The 26,012-nt window shown below is 44.1% G+C and overlaps 1 protein-coding gene across 1 annotated transcript in view; it reads left to right on the top strand.

The window, feature by feature from the left end:
* Positions 1–26,012, top strand: part of PKD1L3 (polycystin 1 like 3, transient receptor potential channel interacting) — a 305,810-nt gene that overhangs the window by 64,736 nt on the left and 215,062 nt on the right. Inside the window, exon 7 of the mRNA XM_029610662.1 lies at positions 9,504–9,605. Within this exon, the coding sequence (XP_029466522.1) occupies positions 9,504–9,605 (102 nt within the window). The remainder of the gene's footprint in view (positions 1–9,503; positions 9,606–26,012) is intronic.

Below are 26,012 nucleotides of genomic sequence, written 5' to 3'. Positions count from 1 at the left end.
CCATGCACTTGAATTGTAAGGAAGGCATATTTAGAGTCTGTATAGATATTTACAGTTTGTCCTTCTGCCAACTGCAGAGCTCGAGTAAGGGCAATTAGTTCAGCTTTTTGTGCAGACGTTCCTGGGGGAAGAGGTTGAGCCTCAATGATTTCATCTTCGGATACAACAGCATATCCAGCAGAACGTATCTCATGAATGATTTGGCTGCTCCCATCAGTGAATAAAGTCCAAGCTCCTTGCCAGGGTTGATCCCTCAGGTCTGGTCTACTGGAATGTATTGTAGTCATGACTTCTTCACAGTCATGGGCAACTGGTTCAGGTGCCGGCATAAGAGTGGCCGGGTTCAAGTTTTTGCTGTCCTGTATTTGAATTTCAGGTGTTTCACACAGTAAGGCTTAATACTTGACGAGACGTGAATTAGTCATCCATTTTGGTCCATGAGTCTCTAGTAGTCCTTGAATAGTATGAGGAGTTGTTACTTGTAAAGTCTGTCCAAATGTTAGCTTAACAGCTTCGGGTATCAGTAAGCATGCAGCAGCAATGCTTTGAAGGCAACCAGGCCATCCTTTTGCAACATTGTCCATTCCTTTTGACAGATATGCAACAGGTCGTTCCCATGATTCAAAAGTTTGAGTCAATACCCCAATGGCCATTCCTTTCTTTTCATCGATGAACAGATGAAATGGTTTCATCACATCCGGTAATCCTAGCGCAGGGGGTGCGACCAAGGCTTCTTTTAGTTGATGCAATTTTGCTAGTTCGTGTCTTTCCCATTGAAAAGGTTGAGACTCTGCTTCTTTACCCCGCAACTTGTCGTACAGGGGCTGAGCAATAATTGCATAGTTGGCAATCCACAATCTACAGTATCTTGTAGCTCCAAGGAATGCTCGAAGCTCTTTTTTACAAGTGGGTACAAGGTTGATCTCTTATAGAACTAGTACGAGAGATTCCAAGGCGACGAGTGCCCTCACGTATTCGAAAGCCCAAATACTCTACTTTCAATTCACAGATTTGCGCTTTCTTTTTGCTTGCACGGTATCCTTTGGAGTACAAAGTCTTTAACAAGTGGAGGGTGGATGCTGCACATTCAAGATACGTTTCTCGAAACAACAGAAGGTCATCCACATATTGTATGACTGGCCCATACATAACTTGATACATCTTTAAGTCTTTTGCCAGTTGCTCACCAAACAAAGTAGGTGAATGCTTGAACCCTTGAGGCAAACGAGTCCATGTGTACTGCTGCTTTACTCCAGTGTGTGCATTTTTCCATGTGAAGGCAAAAATCTTCTGATATTCCTCCGCTACCGGAACGGAGAAGAAAGCATCTTTGAGATCAATAACACTGTACCACTTGGATTCAGGAGAGACTTGAGCCAAGATTGAATACGGATTTGGCACAAGTGCTACCAAATCTGCCTCTTGAGTATTTACTTTTCTCAAATCCTGCACGGTTCTTGCTGGGATTTGGGCCATGATGGAATACGGGTTGGGATCAGGGCCACCAGGTCCATGATCTGGCTGTTGACCTTCTGCAGGTCCTGAAATGATCTGTATTCTGTGGAATCTGGTTTCTTTCCCGGCAACAGAGGCGTGTTCCACTCAGATCTGGTTGTTTCAGGTGTTCCTGGTTGTTTCAGGTGTTTCTGATTCGATTACTGCATCTGGCGGCATATGGCACGGGGTATTGGGTTTGGTTAACTATTTGGGCGCCTTGCTTTAGTTCGATCCAGACTGGGGGCGTTCATGACTAATCCTCCAGGACAAATCCCGTCTCTGTCGATGATGGGGTGTCTTCTGGGTATTTGAGGAAGTAATCTCCATTTCTCCCTGAGGGGGCAGATAAGTATCACTGGATGGTCCCCGAAGGAGGCTTTAACTTCCCCTGTTGGTTGAAATCTCAATGTGGTCTGTAGTTTACACAGCAGGTCCCGTCCGATAAGGGATACCATGGTCCCGCCTACTTGTATAGTTCATTCTTTCTGCAGAGGGGCAGTGAGTACCTGACCTGAGGCACCCACTATAGAAACAGTCTCTTTCATCGGGGGGGGCCGATTGGTGCAGTCATGACAGATCGTTGGCCTCTGAGTCCAACAGGCCCCTGATTTTGTTGTGTTACCTCGTGGATCTCCACCAGAGGGTCAGTGGGGATTCTTCCCTCCCGGTCTCTTCAGGCTGTATGCTCCTTGTCGCCTCCCCCGCCATCTGCCAGTGGGGGTTGTCCGATCTCCTTCCTCCTCGGCCCCTTTTTGTCGGTGCAGGTCCATTTTTGTCGTTAGTATTCACTGCAGGGCTCCCGTATTTCTTTTGCCATTCTTCACAGTCTCTCTTCCAATGGCCTTCATTTTTGCAGTACGCACACTGATTCTTTCCCAAAGGGGGTCTTGTTCCCCCTCCTCTTCGCGGTCTGCCATTGTCTTGGCTCCTTCCCATCCGAGTGTCCTCGGGAGCGGCGGCTAACAGTCACTTTCTCCTTCATATGTCTACTTGCTTCTCTCTTTTCTCTTCCACTTCTCTATTTCCACATACCTGGTCTGCTATAGCTTTTAACTGGCTGAGGCTCATGCCCTCAAAGCCTTCGGCCTTCTGCAGCTTCTTTCGGATGTCGGGTCTATTATTAAGTTCCTGGTTGCAGGGACGGGCCCCTTTCCTTCTCTTCCTGATCCCTGTTCCCGTACACCTCAAAATACGATGAAAAGATCACAGTCCATTTAGAAATTGAATAGGTGACCTGCGCCTGCCAGAGCCCAGCCCCCACCAGAGGTAAAAGAACATAATTGCAATATATATATATATATATATATATAACCAAAAAATTATTTGGCAATAATGTCTCCCCTAGTGCTAAGGCTTATATACCAACAAATTTCCCAACAAATTCTTGTCAGGGTATAAAGCACTGTTGTAACATATAATAAAATATTTCAAAAAATATGGCTATTTTTAATACTATAAAAATTTATTTATGATTTCGACCAAATCACCAATAATATGCAAATGTATGTTTTACAAACTATGAGATACAATTTACTAAAAACCTCACCACAAACCTTAATATTTATTGACCCTCCATCCTGTTCTAGTATAACCCTCAAGCTGACCCTGATCAATTAAATAATCCCCCCTCTCTCATTGACGTTAAAGCAGATCAATGGAAAAGATACACCACTTAGTACTTCAACTATCTTCAATGTTGTATCTTCAATCACATTCCTTAATAAACAGTTTAATCAACTACTAGTGGTGTATGTCCTTTAGATGTCTTTACATCCCATTGGGATGGGATGTAAAGACATCTAAAGGACATACACCACTAGTAGTTGATTAAACTGTTTATTAAGGAATGTGATTGAAGATACAACATTGAAGATAGTTGAAGTACTAAGTGGTGTATCTTTTCCATTGATCTGCTTTAACGTCAATGAGAGAGGGGGGATTATTTAATTGATCAGGGTCAGCTTGAGGGTTATACTAGAACAGGATGGAGGGTCAATAAATATTAAGGTTTGTGGTGAGGTTTTTAGTAAATTGTATCTCATAGTTTGTAAAACATACATTTGCATATTATTGGTGATTTGGTCGAAATCATAAATAAATTTTTATAGTATTAAAAATAGCCATATTCTTTGAAATATTTTATTATATGTTACAACAGTGCTTTATACCCTGACAAGAATTTGTTGGGAAATTTGTTGGTATATATATATATATATATATATATATATATATATATATATATATGTGTGTGTGTGGGCCACTATTTCGTCATTTGGGCAGAATTATATTTGATCTAGTTCCTGATCTTGCATAGTGGCCCCTCCTCTTGCCCACAACTTCCAATAATCATTATCTTGCGCCTGCCACTAAATCAAAATTTTTAATATTAAGTCTTTGTTTTCTCTGTTTTTTTTTACAAACGGCATCCTGTAATTCCCACAGTCAGATGCTGTCTTATCTTGCCAGTTCCTTAAAACAGGGAGTAGCTCTGCATATTTAACTACTGCTAGCCAAAGAAGCAACAAGAAAAACTTTAACAAAGAACCCATTCTTATTCATTTCTCTAATTTTCCCAGAGACAGCTTCAAAATAAACTGCGTCAGCAAAAGGGAGTTCATACTTTATCATGCGTTCCAATGTAACTTTTAAATAACAGATAATATATAGGAAACAAGTAAGAACAATAATTAACATGGCATTAGAGAATATTCTTATTGTACAGGTGCCCTGCAATAGATGGAAAAAAAACAATAAATAATTGACTAACCTGTGGATGTATCGAGTGAAGGATAAACATAGGGAGGACACTGGGATAGAAGATATGAGAAAACTGAAAACTTCTGATTAACAACACCAGCATTTTATAATTACATTTTTTGTACTGTAATAATGAATTTGCTGCTATAAAATGTCCATCATATTATGTCTGTCAAATGACATATGCAATGGTCTGATTGTAAACTACAGATCATCTTGTGAGTAATCAAGGAAATGCAAAGCGCAATATCTTACTTATAATTGACACATTCAAAGTTTACCTTTTAATACAATGAATGCAGGAAACACATCTCTACTTTAATAATAAACTAAAATATCTTAACTCTCTGGATTAAGTAATGAAGGATCTTGTGCAGCATCTGTAAATCAAAAATCTCTTCCCATTAGGGTTTAAAACAATTAAAAACAATTAAAAAAATCCCTGGTACATGTGCTTGCAATTCACAGATAGCAGTTACATACATCACAATCCTTAATTAATAATTTGAAAACCCAAACGTACCAGAGAAATGTTTTAGGGGTTAAACTGCCCCGCTGAGAAGCAGTCTCTGCCCAGCCTAACTAGTTAACCCTTCAGCTCCCAGCGCTTTGTCCATAACATTGTAATGCATTTACTACAGCAGAAACCTGACACACAAAAAAACAGATTGCAAGCTCCATGCTCGCAGGCTAACTGCCGCTGTTCAGTACACATATACAGATAAATAATTCACAATCACTTTTAATAAGTTTTCCTTAAGTAAAAATAGTCTGCATCACCAGAGTAGATCAAAAGAAATAATGCATTTGATCATAAAAAGAAATTTGTCTAACCGATCTACCACAATAGAAATTTTTCCTAAGGGTACCTTCAGCTGAAAATGCACTCTCTTTCACACAACAAGAAATCTATTCCCACTATTCTACACTCCGTTACTTTTATTCTCATGCGCGTGGCTTTCAGAGCGGGATTCCTACTAACCACTGCGCGGGGCGTGATCAGGGCCCCCTCGGTCCACTTGGTGACGGACCGGCTACTCGTTAATCTTTATCTATTCTTCACTTAATTCACTTAATTCTCTTTTTTCTTTTTCCCCAAAATACTCGCCTGCAGGGTTCTTCCGATCGTCACGAAAGCCTTCTTACCGGATCACCGGCCCAAAGGTCTCAGAGGATCTCCGTGGAATGACCCCCTCAGATACCTGATCACTGAACGCAGCGGTGGCCACTCACCAGGCAAGTCTGGGGGATCACTCCGCCACAAAATCCCCTGGACCAACTGGGGGGCTAAAATAGCGTCCCCGGTACCTCCTGGCTGGCTCGCCAAATGTAACCGTCTCTAATCTCAGAAAGGAGGCCCAGACAACTGATCCGTAAAGATAGACTTTTATTGCCAGCAAGATGCAGCTAAGACAAAGGCTTAGTACAACTGCATGCCCCTCCCCTTCAGGAGCAGACTCTTATGCACTTTACAGTTCTTATCTTTTACACATGCGTTCTAAGCATTGCTGAGCAAGCATATTCCGGCTGAAGGGGCTACTGACCCCCTCCCTAGACACCCTGGAACTTTCGTGAAACTTCTCCCATGTTCTGCAGGAGAGGCTGCTGGGACTTGCAGTTCTGGAAAGGAATTTGCGAGTCTGCAGCAATACAGCCCGTCACATAATACATCCATTGTTCTAATCTAGGTTACAGCAGTGAAAGCTTATCGGAGAATAAGAACAGCGAAGCCAAAAAAATGAAAATGTGCAATGTGCTGACAGAGAGTTTCTCAATGTCCTAATTACAGCTGTATTGCAGACTGTAAGTCAGAGCTTTCCAAACTGTGTGTCGGGACACGTTAGTGTGTCGCCTGCAGTGTGCAGGTGTGTCGCGCGAACGTAGCACATTAAAACCCGGTCCACATAGCCACTCCTCTCCAGGTCACGCGCAGGTGATGGCACGTGATGCCGCGCCGTCAAATCCGACGCAAGTTTGGGTTTTTTTTTACTAGCAATTCGCTTTTTTTTTTTCAGTTCGCGGCTTGCTTATTATTGGGCGATTTTTGCTGTCAATCACGTTTTTTTGGGCTTGGTGGGTAGGACTTTAGACCAGCTGTCCCTGTCATTGGCTGCTGCTGCTGCTGAGTATTGCAAGCAACAGTGTCTGGTGATCATGGAAGGTGTTATGCACCACGGCAGGCTTGAACCCTGAAGGGAGTGAAGCACTGAACTGGCAACAATCCAAAAAAGAGGTACATGAGTGTGGGGGCCAGACATGTGCTGGGGGGGGAGATATGAGTGTGTGGGGGACAGAAACGTACTTGGGGGGGGGGAGAGAGATGAGTGTGTGGGGGACAGACATTGTTACTCCTAAATTATAACAATAACATTAATCTTGGAAAATTATATATTTTTAATATAAATGAAAGGTTTTCATGAGATAGGTTGTGTTGTGAAACATTTTATTTATGTATATATTTAAGGAAACATACACACATTGTCAAAATATGTTTCGTTTGTTTAACCTTTAACCTCTGGTTTGCTAGTAGACTGAATTACTGTGTCTTGAAATTATGTTTGTCTAAAAAGTGTGTCACCAACATGAAAAGTTTGGAAAGCTCTGCTGTAAGTAAACCCGTCATGAAGCAGGGAATTCTGGTACATGAAGTCCTGTTTGGCAGGAGTTTCAGGTTGGCCTTTGTCAAGTTGAAGCCTTCAGACCCCTTCAATACCAAGTGGGAGAGAAGAGGGAAGGTGATGATGCCAGTGAGGAGTGAGCGAGGGGAGAGAGAGGAAGAGGGACGAAACAAAATGACAACATAAAACAAATGTTGGGTGTGCCATGACATAAAAGGTTGGGAACCACTGGACATAGAAGAAGTTGGCAGAAAAGGATCGCCCAGTCTCCTGCCTACTGGGTGCTGTCATAGTTTTAATTGATCTATGGATTCACCAAGATTATGCCCAGATCCTGTGGCAAAATAAACCATGTTGTAGATGCTGTTTTAATGATTAGCTTTCACACACTATGCTCCCTTCATCAGGTCCTTAGCTCATTCTGCATTGGTCTGATGAAGGGAACACAGTTTTGAAATCTAGTCACAAATGTATTTAGTCCAATAAAAGGGTCTCACGTCTTTATTGTTTGCCAATCTTTATTTCTATCTATCCAAATGGATGAACATAGAAATCACACAACTTTATTCTAGTGTAACCCCTGCCTGGGGTACATAAAATGATGGGTCATTCCTTCCAAATTCATTTAGTGGATCCTTAAAATAGGTCATGCAGATAGTGAAGTGGACCTGTACAGAGACAGCTGGGGTAACCATTATGCCTTTTCTCCTCTGGCTGGACAGGAATGATTCATAGCCTCCCCCTCCATAAACTCTGGTCCCTGTTTCTTGCTTCCTGCTAGTGCTGGCTAAATCAAATATAGCAGACACAAGGTTTCAAACCATCAATTTTATTTCTAGATGAACCAGTCAGCAAACTATTTACAATGGATATGAAGCAGGTAAAAGCATAATTACTGAATACATCAGAATTTATGGGAATCAACACTCAATGCTTTTTACATCATCCCCACATAACCATTTCATAAGACATTAAGACACACTAGACATTAAGCCACTGTCTATAGACACAGGTGTTCAAATTCTTGGTCCATGACCTACCAATTGACTTCCATGCTTCTCAAGTTCTCTAGCAAGATGGGATTCCTCAGCCTTCCCTTTGGAGCACTCCTACTTCAGAATCACCCTAGACTTCTCATCTCCGGGCATGGTCCCCAAGGAAAGGGAACTGCCTCTACTTCTATTCCCTCTGGTATCTTTCTCAGGAGGTAGAAAATCCTCCTCTTCACAGCCTCGGGCCTTTCCCTTTGATGGGAAGATTCCCTACAGACCCATTCTCACTGGAAGACTCCCTGGTCCCACCAGCCCCCAAGACTGGCCACGTCAGGCAGCTATATCTCTGAGTTCCTTTCATACACCCCACCTTAAGAAGGATCTGAACATGTACACTCTGGAAGAAAGGAGGTACAGGGGAGATATGATACAGACCTTCAGATATCTGAAAGATTTAAAAACAGGTTTAAAAAAGGTTTTAAAACAATTAAATAAATAAATAAAAATAAAAAATAATGATGAACAATCGTCAAACCTTTTACGTTGGAAAGAAATCAGTTGAACTAGGGGTCATGAAATGAAACTCCAGGGAGGAGGACTCAGAACCAACGTCAGGAAATATTTCTTCATGGAGAGGGTGGTGAATGCCTGGAATGCCTTTCCGGAAGAGGTGGTGAAAACAAAAACGGCCAAGGAATTCAAAGGGGCATGGGATAAATATTATGGATCCCTAAAGGCTAGATGTGGGGAATAAAGAAAAGAGTGCATGGGGATAACTGGGGATAACTTGCTGATGAGGCAGCTGCTACCCTTAACAAATAAGCCTTGATACTGTTAATGCAACTCCATCATTGCTGTCTGCTTCAACAGCAGTGAGAAAAGGAGTATTGGAATCAGACTGCAACCAATGAGAGCCCCGACTTTTACGGTTTGGGAAACAAATAACCATGGGAGTAACTTGCTGATGCGGCACTTATTACCTCTAAACACTAAGCCTGATACTTTTGATGCAACTACAATCTGGCTCTCTGCTTTCACGGCAATGGTTAAGGGAAATTGGATTCAAACAGCATTCAAGGGCCCTGACTTTTACAGTCTGGAAATCTGATAAGCATGGGGATAACCTGCACAGAGCAGAAGATACTGGCATAAGCTTGCTGGGCAGACTGGGTGGATCAATTGGTCCTTTTCTGCCGTCATTACTATGTTACTATGTTACAGAAGGACAAATCTGCCAAAATCTTCCCACTTTTAAATCTCCCACTAAACACTTGTCACCCAACCAAAAAGACCACCTAGTTAAGTGCACACGCCCTCTTTCCCCCAATACCACATTAACTCACAAAACAGCAATGCTCGCACCTCTAAAAATGCCATCCAGTGGCCATTTACTAGAACTGCATTAGAAAATATACAAAACATTTCCCAACAGGTTAAGCATGATAATTACCAGGTTTCCCTCACACAACTTCTTGTGCAGCTATAAACCAAACAGAGAGTTCATTTTGGGGTTCTCCCTACACTAGACTGTAACAGAAATTGCAGTGACTCCTATATGTATTCTCTGACTAATGACCAGGTTTGTATAACAGACAGATCTCAAACGTGTGCTAATCTGTGCCTTTTTTCTTTACCTCAGGCAAAGATCACCGTACTCGCAGACAATGATACCATTGGTCATTACCGGTACATGGTCCAAGTCTTCACAGGATATCGCAGAGGTGCTGCTACAACGTCTAAGGTTAGCATGTATGATGGGGTACTAAGCCCATAAGTGGAGAGGTTCATAATAAATATAGCAGAGAATTGATTAAGTAGGCCCCAGTAGAAGCAGTAGACTTAGACAGTCAATCCTATAGCCTGGAAGGGTTCCTGGGATGACGTTCTGGCAAGCATGTGGACTAGAACACCACATCATCACAGACAGTGTGTGGGTAATGATCAGCCTTGATCTCAGCAGGCTGCAACCCTGAATTCTAATGGAAATGATGATAATATCGGAGTTTGGGAACTTTGCCAACCATTTTGTTGAAAGTTGTGTTTAAAATTCATGAGGTCCATATTCAAAAGCAATTTAGATGGATAACCTAGCAGTTAATATAGCTAGCCAGCTAAATTCATCCCTAATCTGGCTAAATTCTAACTGAGTAGCTAGTTATCCAGCTAGAATTTAGCAGGATAAAAAAGGGGCGTTTTTGAAGGCATTCCAGGGAGGGGCTAAGATATCCAGCTAACCTAGACAAGTATTGGGTACAACCAGCTAGGTTAGCTGGATAACTTTAGACCTACCCAGCCTTGTATGGACGGATAACACACTACTTAATGCGGCTAAGTAGCATTGTGCTCACTTAAGATTCAGTAACAGAATCCCCTTTCTCCTCCACCAAATCCTTATTCTTCTAACCCCCCTCCCCCACCCACACACACACATACATACACATACACATACACCTCTTTTTAAACATTAAAGTTGTGCCGGCATTAAACCTGGTGTTACGCCCGCCAGCCGCAACTCACTTCAAATCATGCTTGGCCCTCTAATCCCGATACACTCGAGGCCGTAGCCAGTTGCTGCCGCCGCGTTCCACCTGGCTCCATGTGCTCTACGTGGCGGCTGGGATGCTGCCGACCAGCGTTCCGACCCTGGACCTCCTTAGGCGTGTGCACCATCTGTCCTCCCTTTAAAGGGCCAATGGCGGGAACTTCAGGCTCGTTCCCGGCTGATGACATCACTGGCCCATGATACTTAAGGACTACCTCCTTCCACCACTAACCAACTTGGCAACGAGTTCCCTGGTTCCTAGCTGGTGCTTGTTCCAGTACACTGGACCTGTTGTTCCTGCTCTACGGATTCCTGCTCTATTCGCTGGTATCCTGTCACTGTGCTCCCGCTCCTCAGGGCCTGGCTCAGCGCTTCTACATCTGGGACTCTGTCTCTGCGCTCCCGCTTCTTGGGGTGTTACTGCACTGCCATTCCTCAGGCAGTCCCTCTGCGCTTCTTTTCTACTCAAACCTGCTACAGCGGATTCCCCGCTCTAGCCCTGCTTCAGCATACCACTATATAAGCCTCTGCTCCTGCACTTCCTCTCCTCGGGGCCAGCCCCATGAAGTCCTGCTTCACTGCCTTCGGAACTGCTGTAGCACCACTCCCCTTGAGGCCTTCTCTCTCTCTTTCTCCAAGAGTACCTCGGTCTTGGACTGTACCTAGCCTCTCTGACATTCTCTGCTTCCAGCCGCCTGCTCCCACCGGGACCAGCCATACAGAGGTGCACCTATGACCAGCTGGCCCCAGCACCCAAGGGCTCAACCTGCGGGGAAAGAGGGCCGGTACTGGCAAAGTTCCTGTCTGCTTCTATTCCTGGCCAGCCTCGCCTCCCGATGGTGGGGACCTGCGGAGCTCAACCCCGCAGGTAGCGCTAACCCCACCTCAGGGCAAAGGTCTAGAATTCCTAACAGATTGCCAAGTCCATGGACCCGGCAGAGGCCTCAGCAATACAGGCCATTCCTGGTCTGGCACAAAAGATCATTGAACAACAAAAGATCCTGAAAACTCTAGCGGCAGCAATGGAGAATCTGAGCACCCGTCTGGACGTCGCCGTTGCGGTAACCAAGTCGTCTCCCATGTCCAACACCCCGGCCTCCATGCTGGTTTCACAGCCGACCGTTCCGTTGCTGGCAACTCCACATTTCTCTGGGAACCCCATGTTGTGCAGGGGTTTTCTGAACCAATGTAATATGCACTTCCACCTTCAGCCAGCCCATTTCCCAGATGTCCTCAATAAAACCACCTACATCCTTTCTCTCCTGGATGGTAAGGCCTTGGCCTGGGCCTCACCCCTCTGGGAGACTATGGACCCTGTCCTCCGGGACCTGCCCGGGTTTCTTGCCTTGTTCCGCTCTGTCTTCGAAGACCCGGGCAGACAATTTGCGTCTGGATCCATGCTCCTTCACCTCCGGCAGGGCACCAGGTCCCTGGCAGACTACTTCATTGAGTTCCGAACCTTGGCCTCGGAGCTACACTGAGACCTTGGCTGTCTTCGATCCATCTTCCTTGAGGGAATGAGCTCTCGAATCAAAGATGAGCTGGCGGCCCGCGAATTGCCTGCATCACTGGACTCCCTTATTGATCTCGCCGCATGGATTGATCGGCATCTCCAGGAACGCTCACAGGACTAGTTTCCAAGAAGTCTGCTGCGAGTACTCGCCGCATATGATGCTCCCATTCTCCCAGGCCGGATTCGGCTCCTCAGACCAAGACTAGAGGAGCCCATGCAAATGGGTCGGGGTAAGCTCACGCCTGAAAAACAACGCCGATGCCAGCTATCTGGTCTCTGCCTATACTGTGGTAAATCCGGACACGCTTTGGCAGTCTGCCCCATGCGTCCGGAAAACTCCCAGGCCTAGGTTCGGCAGGAGGACTGCTCCTAGGCCTGACGTCTCCATGTCCTCCATTAATACTTCTGGTTTCGATCAAGATGGATGATCAAGAATTCCATACCCTGGCTCTTGTAGACTTCCCACCCAGGTGCCCCTGCTCCTTTCATCTATTCATGGTGAACCCTGCTCAAACGAGGTAATCTGTGCTTTGACGGTCTTAATTTGCTGAAGTAAATTTGTGTTCACCACAGCACCCACTAGTGGCAGTTGGTAGGATGGCAATCTAGGTGGTGGGTTCCAATCCAGGCTTCTAACTAGCTCCCTTTGGTATTCCAGCCTCCCCCTTTATCTGTAACAGGGAAAAATGCAGCTTCTGATCATCTACCTTAGGGAGGGGCGTGCCTCTCTCCTGACTCTCCCTTTTGAGGAAGGGGAGGGGAATTCTCTGCTGGCATCTGATCTCCCAGCATTTCTATGAGACTCTGCCTTCCCTTTGCTCTGTTTACTGAGCTGTTCCAAATAAAGCCTTCTACCTCCCTTTGTTGTTTGTTGTGGTCTTGATGCCTGCCCACGCCTGGCTGGCTAGGTGGGGGCAACCCATGTGAGTTTCACCCTGCCATACCTCAGGTCCGCTAGGTCTGATTGAGTCTCTGCGAGCTGCTGTACTAACAGATTGAATACCTCTATATAGGCTTCTGCTTTGTCTTCACTTGTGCTACCATCAGGCTTGTTTGTTTCAGTTTAGTCATTTGTTTACTTTTTAATTAGTCATCAAATGAGTTAACTTTAAGCCTTAAATTCCTTACTTCTTTGACAAGCTGATGCCTATCATTCTTCTGGATATTGTAAGATTCTAACAATTCTTTCTTTTCTGCTTAAAGTGGCTGGCTTCTCGTTCTACTTCAGAGCAATTTATATGAACAGCTGATGTCATATCTGAGGACGGATGTGCTAATAAGATGTTCTCGCTAGAAGCTCCAGAATGTAAACAAAATAAGGGTATCCTGTGGCCTGTGGGTTACAGCCTGCTTCTCTCCCCCTTCTCTCTCTCCCTGTCTCTCTGGGGAGGGGCAGTGCTACTGCTGATTACCACTTATTTACCTTATATATGATCAAAGAAGCCCAAGAAAGACACTGTTTATCTCAGAATCAGACACTTATTTTCAGACTTACAGCTCAGATTAATAACCATTTATGTCATTTATGTCAGAAACATATACTACAATTCTTAACACAGCCTATACTTATAACAAATAAAGCTTAGCATTTGTAGTTGAATACGGGCTCCCATGTCCAAATAACCTTGACTTGCTTAGGATACTATTAGTAAACTGAGCTAAATATTCCCATAACTTTGAAAGATACTTTCAGTCTCACCCTGGAGCACTCTGTGGCTGATTGGAGATAATACCAATGACGGCTATTACCTGGAGATAATACCCTTATTCAATAAACATACACACAGTTAATGCGACTCCAACATTGCTCTAAGCTTCAACGGCAAGAGGTAATGTGGAAAAAAAAAAGGATTTCCATTCACAAAAAATGCAGGGAGTAGCTTGCTGGTTACGGCGGTTACTACTCCTAACCAAATAAGCCTGATACTTCATTTTCAATGCCTATCCAGCATAGCTTTCTGCTTTAAAGGCAAGGGAGAGAGTCTGATACTTCACGCATATCCAGCAAATCTCTCTGCTTCAATGGCAGGGGAGAAAGTCTGATACTTCACTTTCAATGCAAGTTAGCTCTCTGCTTCAACGGCACGGGAGGAAGACTGATACTTCAACATATCCGGCATAGCTCTCTGCTTCAATTGCAGGGGGGATGAAAAAAAGTGGATCTATATACAGACAACAACCAACAAGGACTGAATTACATAGACTGGGTAAACAAGCATGGGTGTAGCTTGCTTATTGCGGCAGTTACTATCCCTAACTAATTAAGCTAGATATCCACTTAGATGCAGTTCCAACACTGCTCTCTGCATTATGGCAGGGGTGGAAGGGATACAGAACCCAAAGGTTACTAAGGGCCAAGAGTAACAGATAAGTATGAGAGAGGGAAAAAAAATAGAGTGCGAAGGCTTGCTGGGCAGACTGATGGGCCATTTGGTCTTCTTCTGCCGTCATTTCTATGGTTCTATGTTTCTATGTAAGACGCTGTAGTTCACCATCTGTACAGTAGTCTCAAGAATGTTGAAGCTTATCTGCTGGGCTGTAGAAAGGAGCAGGGAGTGATGGCTCAGGTGTTGTCTTTAGGCATTAACGGGCATCTTTCACCACCTCCTGAGTCCCTCTCCCATGCTGTTTTTAAAAGCCAAGATATGCATATGGAAGAACCCATGGGGTCTCCCATTCTCTTTGGACTGCTAAGCTCCCCTCTCCGGTGCCTGCCATATCACTTCTCCTGATCAGGCATGTGATCTCCGGTCTTGTGACATCTTGACCAGTGAGCTGGCTATAGCAGAGTTCCCCTGGAAGCTGCTCTGTCTGATAAGACTGTTTTCAGGATTGGTATGTCTTATTGGCAGGCAGAACTGGTCTATGCAGTAGGTCTTTTCTTAATCACACAACTGACCTGTTTCTCTTAGGTCAGTGGTGTTTATGAAGAAAAGCTGTTATTTCTTCAGAGGTGCCTAGTTGAACAGGCAGATCGGATAATTCAGTCACATCTTGCCATTCTGGCCAAAGTTCACCATCTCTGTATTTCTGCTGAATACAGGTCAGTGTCCATCTTATGAAGTCAGGATTCATATTTTGTTCGGTACAGTAGTGAAACTTCTGTTATCTTTTTAGAGGGTTCTTCTGCCATGTGTGATGGACTTTTCCAGTAATAATATATTGGAAGGAGATAACATCTTGTATATGTAATTACAGATGTGGGGTTTCTTTTGCCCTATAATCCTGTAAAATGTATGTTAGATTTGCCTATTCCAGGTATTTTTCTCCAAAGGAAAAGATGCACTTGTTGATAGTTCACTTACTGGCATCTGCTGGACAAAATGTGAACAAGCTGCCTCTCGATAGTTGGTCGCAGATATCATATCACTGCAGACAAATATCAGGATGTAATATCAGGATTTTGAATTGCACTAAAGAATTTAAGAAGCTTCTCAAGACATATTTATTTAAGCTTGCTTTTAATATTTGAGGAGCACTGATATTTAATTCAGTTTGCTGCATCTTATGATTATTTTATGTCCTTCACTGAGTAATTTTATGTTATTTGTGTAGCAGGTTCCCTAGTTGGTGGTTTAGTTGGAACAGGGGAGCTACACAAAAACCAGGGTTCATCCAGTGGAGGAAGGATAACCTCCTGAGCTCTAGTGCTGTTGTGAGGATATCTTCCTGCATCTCTCAATAACACTGGTTATGGGTATTCTCTGCTGTAAATTAGGTCACCAGGGGATTCCCAGTAGCAAAAAGAACCACAGACTCCAATGATGGTATTCAAATTAAAAGTTTGTTTGTTTATTTATTTATTTATTTATTTAAGGTTTTTATATACCGGTATTCGTCGAGACATCATATCGGTTTACATTTAACTTATAACAACAGGGAAATACAATAAACAGAGGGATAGGTGGAACTTGGCGAGTATACAGAAGAGTATAACAATCTTTACTTGCAGTAGTACTTTAGTATAACAATCTTTACATGCAGAGAAAAAAAAATATCCAAACCAGTAAGGCAAAAATCAAAGCAACATCAGAAAATCATAATCAGACAAAACCCAAAGTTTATGATACACCTTGGTGTTCTTTCCTCAACTGAACCAGTGGCCATTCTAACAGTCATCCCCTATGAAGACTGGGCTAAAATAGAGAGGTAAAAATTCTCTTCTCGAAAAATAGATTTCAAAATAGTTAATTTCAACAACATGTAAAAAATTCTCAAAATCCAAATTGAATTGGTAAAAAGTTGGCGAAAAAACCCTTCACACGAATCACTAAGAAGATACAAATCATACCTGTCTCATTACCGAACCCTTACAAATAAATAAAAAAAAGACTACTGTGCAAAACAGATACATGGAGTAATGTTCACCTCAAAATTTCTGTTTTAGACAGTGAAGTCTGATAAAAGACCCCTCTTCACATCAAACCTTGAATAATACATTCACTAAAATTTCATGCAATGACTATGCCACAACTTTAACTGAAAAAAAAAGGCTGAAACAACAAATCACCTTTACCCACTCTCCTTACGCTTCAGAAGACTCAATTACAAATAATATATGGTCATCCTTTGACACAGTCTCGAAACTGGAAATAAGCAAAATCATAACTAAATTAAAACCAGCTACTCACCCCCTTGACCTGATACCAGCATGCTTGCTGAAACAAGTAAACCAAACAATGACCCTACAATTACAACATTTGTCAACCTTGCCCATACAGAAGGATTTATTTATTTATTTATTTTGAATTTTTATATACCGACATTCTTGTATAATATACAAATCATATCGGTTTACAATACAACAGAACGTCGCGGAAATGCATTACATTGAAACATTGAGTCCAAAAAACTGTGAATAAATAAGAAGAAGATGCCAATAACTTAAAACATAACGTCCAATAAACTGTAGGTAAATAAGAAGATGCAGAAACATATAAACAATTCGAATTAAGCGAAAGGGGATTCTGAACCTTAGCCCCTTGGAAATTAAAACATATAAACAATTTGAATTAAGTGAAAGGTGACTCTGAACCTTAGCCCCTTGGAAATTAAAACAAATAGAACACAGTTGCATGATCCTTAGGCCTTAGCTTTAGAACCTAGGCATAAAGGATAGGGAGGCAGGTGTTTAGTGGCCTGACTGCGCAGTGGAAGACAAGCCTGGGCTTGAGCCTCAATTTGGTGTAAGAAGGATGTTAGAGTAGCAAAACTACATCGGGGTAGATGAAGACTACCGCCGACAACCTGAAAGCAACAGTATAAGATGGGAGATGATGTGGAGAGGGGGAAGGGTAGAAATAAAGGTGGAAAAATGGCTGGTAGCCAGGAGGAGAGGAGAAGAAACTGGGAGAAGTTGTTGAAGGAGGAGAGTTCCTCGATCCCAGTTATGACCTTTAACTGGTGTCAGAATAGTCTTGAGTTTCCGGGAAAGCTTGTCTGAAGAGCCATGTTTTGAGGTGTTTCTTAAAGGTTTGATGGCAGGGTTCTTGATGAAGTTCCGGTGGCAGAGAGTTCCAGAGGGTGGGCCCTGCTGTCAAAAGTGCTCGCTTTCTTAGATTGGATTTGACGGGCGGGGCATATAAGGATCCTTTGTATGCCCTTCTGATTGGTCTGTTTGAGGTGTGCGGACGGAGTTGAGAAATTAATTTAAGATGGGCGATGTTATGAATGTCCTTGTGGATCATCATTAAGGCTTTAAAAGTGATCCTAGATTTGACTGGAAGCCAGTGAAGAAAGTGAAGGATGGGCATGATATGGTCTCTTCTATTTGAGTTGGTGAGTATCCTAGCCGCAGCATTTTGGACCATTTGAAGGGGTTTGATAGATATCGCTGGGAGTCCTAGCAGTAGAGAATTACAGTAATCTAGCTTGGTGAGGATAATCGACTGAAGTACTAAGCGGAAGTCTCTGAAGTGCAGGAGAGGTTTCAATTTTTTAAGAACTTGTAGTTTAAAGAAACATTCTTTGGTGGTGTTGTGAACGAATGATTTTAGATTGAAGTGGTTATCGAGCCGGACCCCTAAGTTTTTGACGGAGGGGGAATTGTTGATGAATGATTTAGCGAATTGAGAAGCGCTATGAAAGTTGAGTAGAACGAGGTTTTCGTCTGGCGAAATAATGAGTATCTCAGTCTTGTTTGGGTTGAGGATAAGGTTAAGGCTGGTGAGCAGAGTATTGATGGATTGTAAGCAACTGTTCCAGTGTTCCCAAGTTTTTTGCAGGGAATCTGAGATTGGTAGGAGGATCTGTACATCGTCAGCGAATATGTAGAACTTCAGTTTAAGGTCAGAGAGTAAATGGCATAGAGGCAGCAAATAAATGTTAAAGAGGGTGGGAGATAGGGATGATCCTTTCGGGACTCCCAGGTTTGCTCTGATTGGGTGTGATTCCTTGTTGTTGATCCTGACTTTGTAAAATCTATTCTCAAGGAACGATTTGAACCAACTGTGTGCTACTCCTTGAATACCGATCTCTGATAAACGCTCCAGCAAGATAGAGTTATTAACTGTATCGAAAGCGGCCGATAATTCGAGAAGTGCGAGGAGGTAAGACTGTTTTCTTTCCAGATTGAGAAGAATAGTATCCGATAGCGAGGTTAGCAAAGCTTCTGTGTTTTGGGATTTTCTGAATCCAAACTGGAAAGGGGAGAGGATGTTATTCTCCTCTAGGTACTCGGACAGCTGTCTGTTTACAATTCTTTCCATGATTTTGGAGATCAGGGGTAGGTTTGCTATTGGACGGAAGTTAGCAGGGTCAGACGTGGAGAGATTAGGTTTTTTTAGAAGGGGTTTTAGAATGGCTAGTTTTAGTTGGTCTGGAACCCTTCCTTGTGTCAATGAGCAATTAATGATGTCTGCTACCGGTTTTGAAATGATGTTTGGGATGGAGAGGAGAAGGTTAGCGGGTATTGCGTCCAGCGGATGAGAGGAAGGTTTTATCTTCTTGAGGATGGTTTCGATTTCCAAAGAAGATGAGGTCTTGAAGGATATTAGGTTGACGCTTGGATTAAGTGATGAGGTGCGGGGGGGGGGGGGGGGGCGGGTTGTCTGTTGAGAGTTGGAGAGAGGCTTTAGGAGGTTGGCTATCTTATTCTCAAAAAAGATAGCCAGCTCATTGGCTTTATTCAAGGCTTGCTCATCGGGAATGATGGGGGGGGGGGGGGGTTGTGAGAGTTGAAACATAGGAGACTAAGGCTTTGGAGTCGGAGAAATTATGGATTTTTTTGGAGAAGAAATCTTTTTTGGCTTTGAGAGTGGCATTCCTGTATGCATTACAGTGGGCTTTGTAGTTGGATAGAGTGGAGGGGGACGGGGACTTCCGCCATCTGATCTCTATGTTACGAAGCTCTTGCTTGAGGCCTTTTAGCTCTGGGGTGTACCAAGGATTCCTGTTGTCCTGGGATGGGTGAAGTGATTTGGAGATGTTTGGGCAAGCTTGATCTGCGATCTCATTTGTTAACTTGAACCAATGATAGATAGCCGAGTGAATGTCCGAGCAGTTTTGTCGATCTAGCTCTTTTGAGAGCATTTTGCTAAGTTGGTCTGTGGCGCAAGGTTTCCTGAATTGTATGGTAGTTTTAGGGAAGACCGGCACAGGGTGATCTTTTATTTGCAACTCCGATGAGACAGTATGATGGTCTGACCATGGGACTGAGATGCATGTTGGGCTAGTGACTGATGTTAATCCTTCATTTATGAAAATAAGGTCCAAGGTGTGGCCTGCTTTGTGGGTAGGACCTTTGACAATTTGTCTAAGTCCCAAATGGCTGAGTGCCGTAAGAAGGATTTCACAATTGGAGGATAGCGGTGAAGTGTCCACATGAAGGTTGAGATCTCCAACAAGATGGATGGTTTTTCCCTCTTGAAATGTTTGGTCGCAAATTCGATCAATGGTGATGGATCAGAGTCCAAGTTTCCTGGTGGTGAGTAGACTAGTGCGATTTGGAGATGGTCTGAGTTGAAGAGGGCTAATTCCAGGTTGTTTATTCTTGTGGATAATTGCAGAACGAGGCCTAGCCCCTTTTTAGCGGCTAGCATTAGGCCTCCTCCTCTTTTTTTGATTCTAGGGATTGAGTGGATGTCATATAGTTGGTTGGGGAGCTGGTTAAGTAGTACTGTGTCCATTGGTTTCAACCATGTTTCTGTAATGGCGCAGAGGTCGGGGTTAGTATCTGTCAGGTGGTCGTTGAGAAGGTGAATTTTTTTAGTGATGGACTGAGCGTTGAATAGGGTTAAGGTAAATAGCGTGAGACCAAGCATTTGGGAGACTGGAGAGATGATGATTGGGATCAGTCTTTGTTGTCGAATGCCTAGTGTCCGGGGTCTGTTGGACTTGACCTTGGGAGTGAAGGGAATAGTGGGTATGAAGAATGAATGCATCTTGAGGGAAAAGATGGAGTCTCTGCATGTTTTAGGAGATCAATGATACTAGAATAAGGGTGAGAGCCAGTAGCAGCAGGTTGACAGTATGAACGGGTAGGGTATGGGTGTGTGGTGTGGAACCCACTGACCTCTTCTACTTTACAGTCTGGCCGCTGTTGGGTGAGGTCTGGTTCTCTAAGGTGGGCAGTAACTATGAGCATTGTGCAGGAGAGCCTGTGGTGGCCTAGAGTAGCTTCCTGGGGGTCGAGGTAGCCGAGTATAAATACTAAGAGAACAAGTTGGCCAAAGAGGTTTACTTGGCACCCTAAAGAGAGTTACTGCACTAGTGTCTGCACGAAGGGGCGCACAAAGGGGCAGGCCCCTTTGTCGTGCTCCTTCGGTGCGTGATGCCCGGCGCGCGACGCCGGGAGGAGCGGTCGGGAATTTAAATCTCCCTCCCTCTGCTGGTGCTTACGTGCGTCCGTCCGGAGCCTTCCCTGATTGGCTGTGCGATCGAGAGGAGGAACGAGGGGAGCGGCCTCGTGGCTGGGGTTGGAGCCCCGAGGGTAAGAGCGGCGCGGTTTCCTAGGCCTTAACATGATGGGCTGCAGCGCCGGATGTGCAGGCCTGCCGTCTCTTTCCTTGTGCATCTTGGTGTTCGCGGTCGTGGGCGCGTGTGTCCCAAAGTGTTATGCCCCACAGTGTTACGCGCGCCAGCCACAAATGTTGAAGATGTGGACCCTTGAGCCGGAGCGAGAGGTGAAGACTGCCGAGGAATCCCCTCAGTGGGACTCGTCTCTGGGAGGTGGTGTAGGTGAGGAGGAGGACTCACAAGGACTGGTTCCGTGGAATCAGGCAGAGTGGCCATCCGAGGAGAAGATAGCCTATGAATGCGGGAGAGCCCCCGAGGAGCGGCTACTCGGAGTGTTCACCCAGCGAGATAGGAACCGACCTTCACAAAAGATGGTGAAAAGTCCAGGCAGAAGGTCCGAGTCAGGCAACGAAGAGACAATGTGAAGTTCAGGCATTAGATCCGGAGCAGGCAGCAAAAGGTAATAAAGTCCAGGCATTGGGGCGGACAGCAGACAGAGAGAACAAGAAGCAGGCCAAGGTCAGTACCAGAGCCAGTCCGAAGGTACTACCTGGGGAGACAAACAGATGGCACAGGAACAGTAGGATGAAATATTCTTTATTAATTTCTCTAAAATACAAATTTTTAACAATAACATTTTTTATAGTAGAGAGAAGACCTCAGTATTGGCGAGAAATCTGAAATTTCAGAAACTTCTTATAAGCCAATTGTTGCAGTCACCGGTCTTATACTCTCTTATTTTCAATTATAATAAAATTATTAGATATTTTAAGATGATATCTTATCACAAATGTTATTATATATCTGAAACTATTCTTTATAACGGCGCTACCTGATCTTGTTATACAATTAAGATATTTTTAACCACGACCATTTGCATTATGGATTTGTTGTCTTATTTTATCACAGCTGAATACCACTTGAGAAAAATAAGAAGAAAAGGATTTTGTTTTTTCACATACCACTTCTTTTTTCTCGATTGATTCTCATTGAAGGAATGGCAATTTCTTGGCCACTTTATTTTTTCTTCTCTTAACACACTACTTCTCTCTTCTCAATTAGTTCACATTAGGGAAGTGAAATCTTGGTAACAGTGTCTTAGAAATACTGTCCTTGCAACAATATCCTTGTTACAATGTTCTCGTAACAATGTTGCTTTATTGTTAATTATACTTTCCAAGTTTAAAAACTGTGAACGGATCACTGTGCTTATATGATTCACAAGAATTCTTGTAGCGTCGTTTCTTAACTAGTTCTGTAACCAGTAGCCGAACATCAACTTGTAATTTTTTGATTTTATTTCAGCCTTTCTATTTTGTAAACCTCGGACGGGTAATTTCACTCCGTTCCAATATCAAAACAGAACATGACATAACATGTCCTGCATCAGATATACTGTTTTACCAACAATCCCGACAATTTGCAAAAATGGCAAGGTACTTATCTTTTGCTTGTGGTTAACCACCTTTGCTTTGGATTTTCTTTAACCACACTGCCGTGCCTTTAGCCCAGATTGGTCTGTTGACCGCCACCAACGTGGCCGACATTTCGCCAAAAAACGCTGCTTCAGGGCAGACTCATTTGAGAAGTAAACCTTCTTCAGTTATTGGGCTCAGACTGACTTGCCATTTTTTCAAATTGTGCGTCCAACCCCACTTCTAAGGGTAACTTCTTCAGTAAGGTGACTGGATGCGGTGTTGACTTCAGCAGCAATCGTAGCTGCTATGGACGTCACAGAAACTTCAACAGAAGTGGCAAAGTTGGGGTACGTCCAAAACCCACTTCTGAATAACTCTTCCGAAGATGAAGCTGGAAGAGAGATGGTGACAGCACCAGCAAATCAATCAGGTTGGTAGCTAGAGATATCTTCCTCGGAACTAATAGTGCTGTAGTGCTTCAGACACGACTTCCAAGTGAAACAATCGTAGTAGATATCTCCAATTTATAGTCCGTGAAGACGGTAAAGATGTAGAGCGCCATCTAGCCATGGCAAACATAGCAACTGCTATGAATATCAGCAGCCAGGAGTAAAACTGCTGTGGACGTCTTTAAGATCCTCAAGAGAAGTGGCGATGAAAAGGAATGTTCAAAGCCCCCTTCAAGTTGTGATGCAATAAAGGATCTTCTAATTTGATGAAGGGACTCCTCAGGTCTTCCACAAGACGTCTGAGAATAAGGTTGCCTCCTGCCCCTGAGTCCACCAGGGCAGGGGTCTGAACCGTTGCTGGTTCAGAGGTCACAGAGACTGAATGAGAGAGCGGAGGAGATAACACAATATGGCCCAAGAACAGTCCTCCCACAGGACCTAGGCCCGTCCGTTTCCCAGACGAATGGGGCATGTAGAGACATCATGGCCGGACTGACCACAGTACATGCACAGGCTGCGTTTCTTCCGAAATCTTCTCTCCTTAGAGGTCAAGTGACCATGACCAAGTTGCATCGGTTCTTCTTTATCAACAGCAGGAATTGCTGGACCCATCCGAGGTGCAGGGGTACTCGCCTGTTTCAACCCAGTTAACACCTTAGGCCGGAGTTCCTTCACCTTGTCTCGGAGCTGACAATCAATCCGAGTAGCTAAGGCTATCAATTCTTCCAGCGAGTCAGGTGTCTGGCGAGCGGCCAGCTCGTCTTTCAAGTGGGTATCCAAGCCTCTGAAGAAGAGAGTCTTGAGACATCTGGGGTCCCAGCGAAGTTCCGTTGCAAGAGTCTTGAATTCTTGGCAGATTCAGCCAGTGGTCTGTTGCCTTGCTTCAAGTCCACTAAAGCAAACCCAGCCACAGACATAAGAGCAGGGTCATCAAAAATGGATTTAAACAAGTCCATAAATCCTTCTTTGTCCTGCAAAATAGGGTCCTTGCATTCCCAAAAGGTAGATGCCCACGACAAGTCTCTCCCATCCAAGTATGAAAGGATGTAGGTGGTCTTAGAGAAGCCCGTGGGAAACAATGAAGGCTGTAAGGTGAAATGCAAGCTGCACTGGTTCAAAAAGCCCCGAGTCTTCTGGAGTTCTCCAGAGAAACGAATAGGAGCAGCCAGTGGAACAGCAGTCTTTAAAGTTACCTCCTGTAACTGACCTTCTTGGGTAGAAGCTGTGCTTTGTATCTTCTGTGTGTGAAGCTGATGGAATGCTACAGTAAGTTTCTCCAAGGTTTCTTGCTGTTCTGAGATGCATTGAGCCAGGCCCGGTAATAGCCAGAAAAGCGGAGAGGTGTGCCGGGTCCATGGGTTACTGACAGCTCATACCTTAAGCTGGATTCCCAGGAGCACTGCTTCTCCAATTTAAGCCGGATCCACTGAAGTTACTGCTTTCCGATTTAAGCCGGATTCACTGGAGTTAGCAATCTGTTATGCTGCTGCTCCTCCAGAGGGGAGGAGTTAGCAATCTGTTATGAATCTGCTCCTCCAGGGGGGAGGAGTAGCAATCTGTATAATCTCCGGGAGGAGTTAGCAATTTGTTAGGAAATCTCTGTGATACAGCTGGGAGTTAGCAATCTGTTATGCTTCTGTTGCTGAAGATACCTGATGGTGAAGGGAGTAGCAATCTGTTACCAGCGGAGTGCTTGGAGAGGACACTCAGCTGTAGAGAAATGTAGATAGGTGAATCCTTGGGCCGATGGCAGATGACTGCGCCACCAGGAGGATATTCTGAGAGGGACCACCGGCTAGGCTTGGGTACGGAGACAGACACAGATAATTCTTTTATTAGACAGGTTAGTAGAACCACCAGAGGTGGCAGTAGTGAGCTGATATGCCCGGCAGGGCTGAAGTCCCTCAGGTACTGGAACAGCGATCCCAGGGTTGAGCTGTAGAGAAACTATAGATAGTGAGTAGATAGGACATGCTGTGTTCATAGCCAGAACTAGATGACAAAACTCACATAAGGTCTTTTAGGAAGCTCAGTAGCTGGAAAGGGTTAGGCCCTCAAGGAGCGAGTACCTGGTTCCAGGGAAAGCTCTGAGAGAGCGATGGTAACTCACAGTTGTTTGTAGCAGCAATAGCTTCCAGGCAGTAGAGAATCTTCAGAGTGTCCAGGAACATGGGCCCTCGAGGAGCGAGTACCGGTTCCTAATTGCAATCTGAAATAGAGAAAAGAGAGCGAGGCCCCCAAGGAGCGGGTACCCCTGGTAAGTCCAAGGAGACAGAGTAGCTTGGACGAATCCTTGCTAACTTGATTAGTTACCGAATACTGAGACCTTTTATGTTGGAAGCGGATGACGTCAGCTCGGGGGATGCCCCCGAGGATTCGCGCCCTTGTTGGTACATGCGCACGCACCCTACGTCATCAGGAATATGGCGGATCTGCAGCGTCGTGCCGGTCCGGGGACGCCGGAGGGAGTCAGCAAGAAGACCATCCATCAGACCCGGAGGGAGTTGCCACAGAGGTAAAGAGGGTAGAGTGAGTGCGTCGAGCAGCGACGGACACCACAGATGCTGGGCTTGATGGATCCTTGGTCTGACCCAGTATTGCAATTTCTTATGTTCTTATGTTTATGTTTTTATGTCTGATTTTCTTAGTTTTGTAGCTGCCTCGAGTACAGCTATAAAGCGATAATCCAATTTTAATTAGTTAAATAATTAAAATGAGTGAATGGAAACTGGAAGATTATGGGGTGAATTTTCAAAATGTTACATGCGTAAAATGTGTACGTGGCATCTACTTGCATACTCTGTATTTTATAAAAGTAAGAAATGCATGCATATTTTCACTTCCATGCACACCTATACGAGTATAAAAAAGAGGCAGTTGAGGTGTGGGGCCAACACGTATGCATGTAAGTTGTGGCTTAAAAAGACGCACATGCCGATTTGCCAGCTTCCTCACGCATTTTTACGCCTGCTAATTATCTGGTGTAAGTGATATTAAACATGTTATTGTGTAGTACGGACTGGATGGGAGTTCAGGCTGAAGAATCAGGAGGGTCTCGATGACCTGGAGAAGGACTGGGGGAACTGGCGAACTAACTGGCAAACTGGCTAATTTCATTTCATTTATGTCCGCATATATTAAAATTGGCAGACTTGCATGTGTAACACCCTACTTTATTTTCGTGTGTAAAATATTTGCACAAATAGGTGGGAAAAGCACACGCATTCAATGCATTGATATATATATGTGGTTTCAATGCATTGCATGTATT

Source organism: Rhinatrema bivittatum, chromosome 7 (genome assembly GCF_901001135.1).
Source record: "Rhinatrema bivittatum chromosome 7, aRhiBiv1.1, whole genome shotgun sequence".
Lineage (NCBI taxonomy): Eukaryota > Metazoa > Chordata > Amphibia > Gymnophiona > Rhinatrematidae > Rhinatrema > Rhinatrema bivittatum.
Note: the sequence above shows the minus strand (reverse complement) of the source record. Positions and strands in the feature narration are given on the sequence as shown.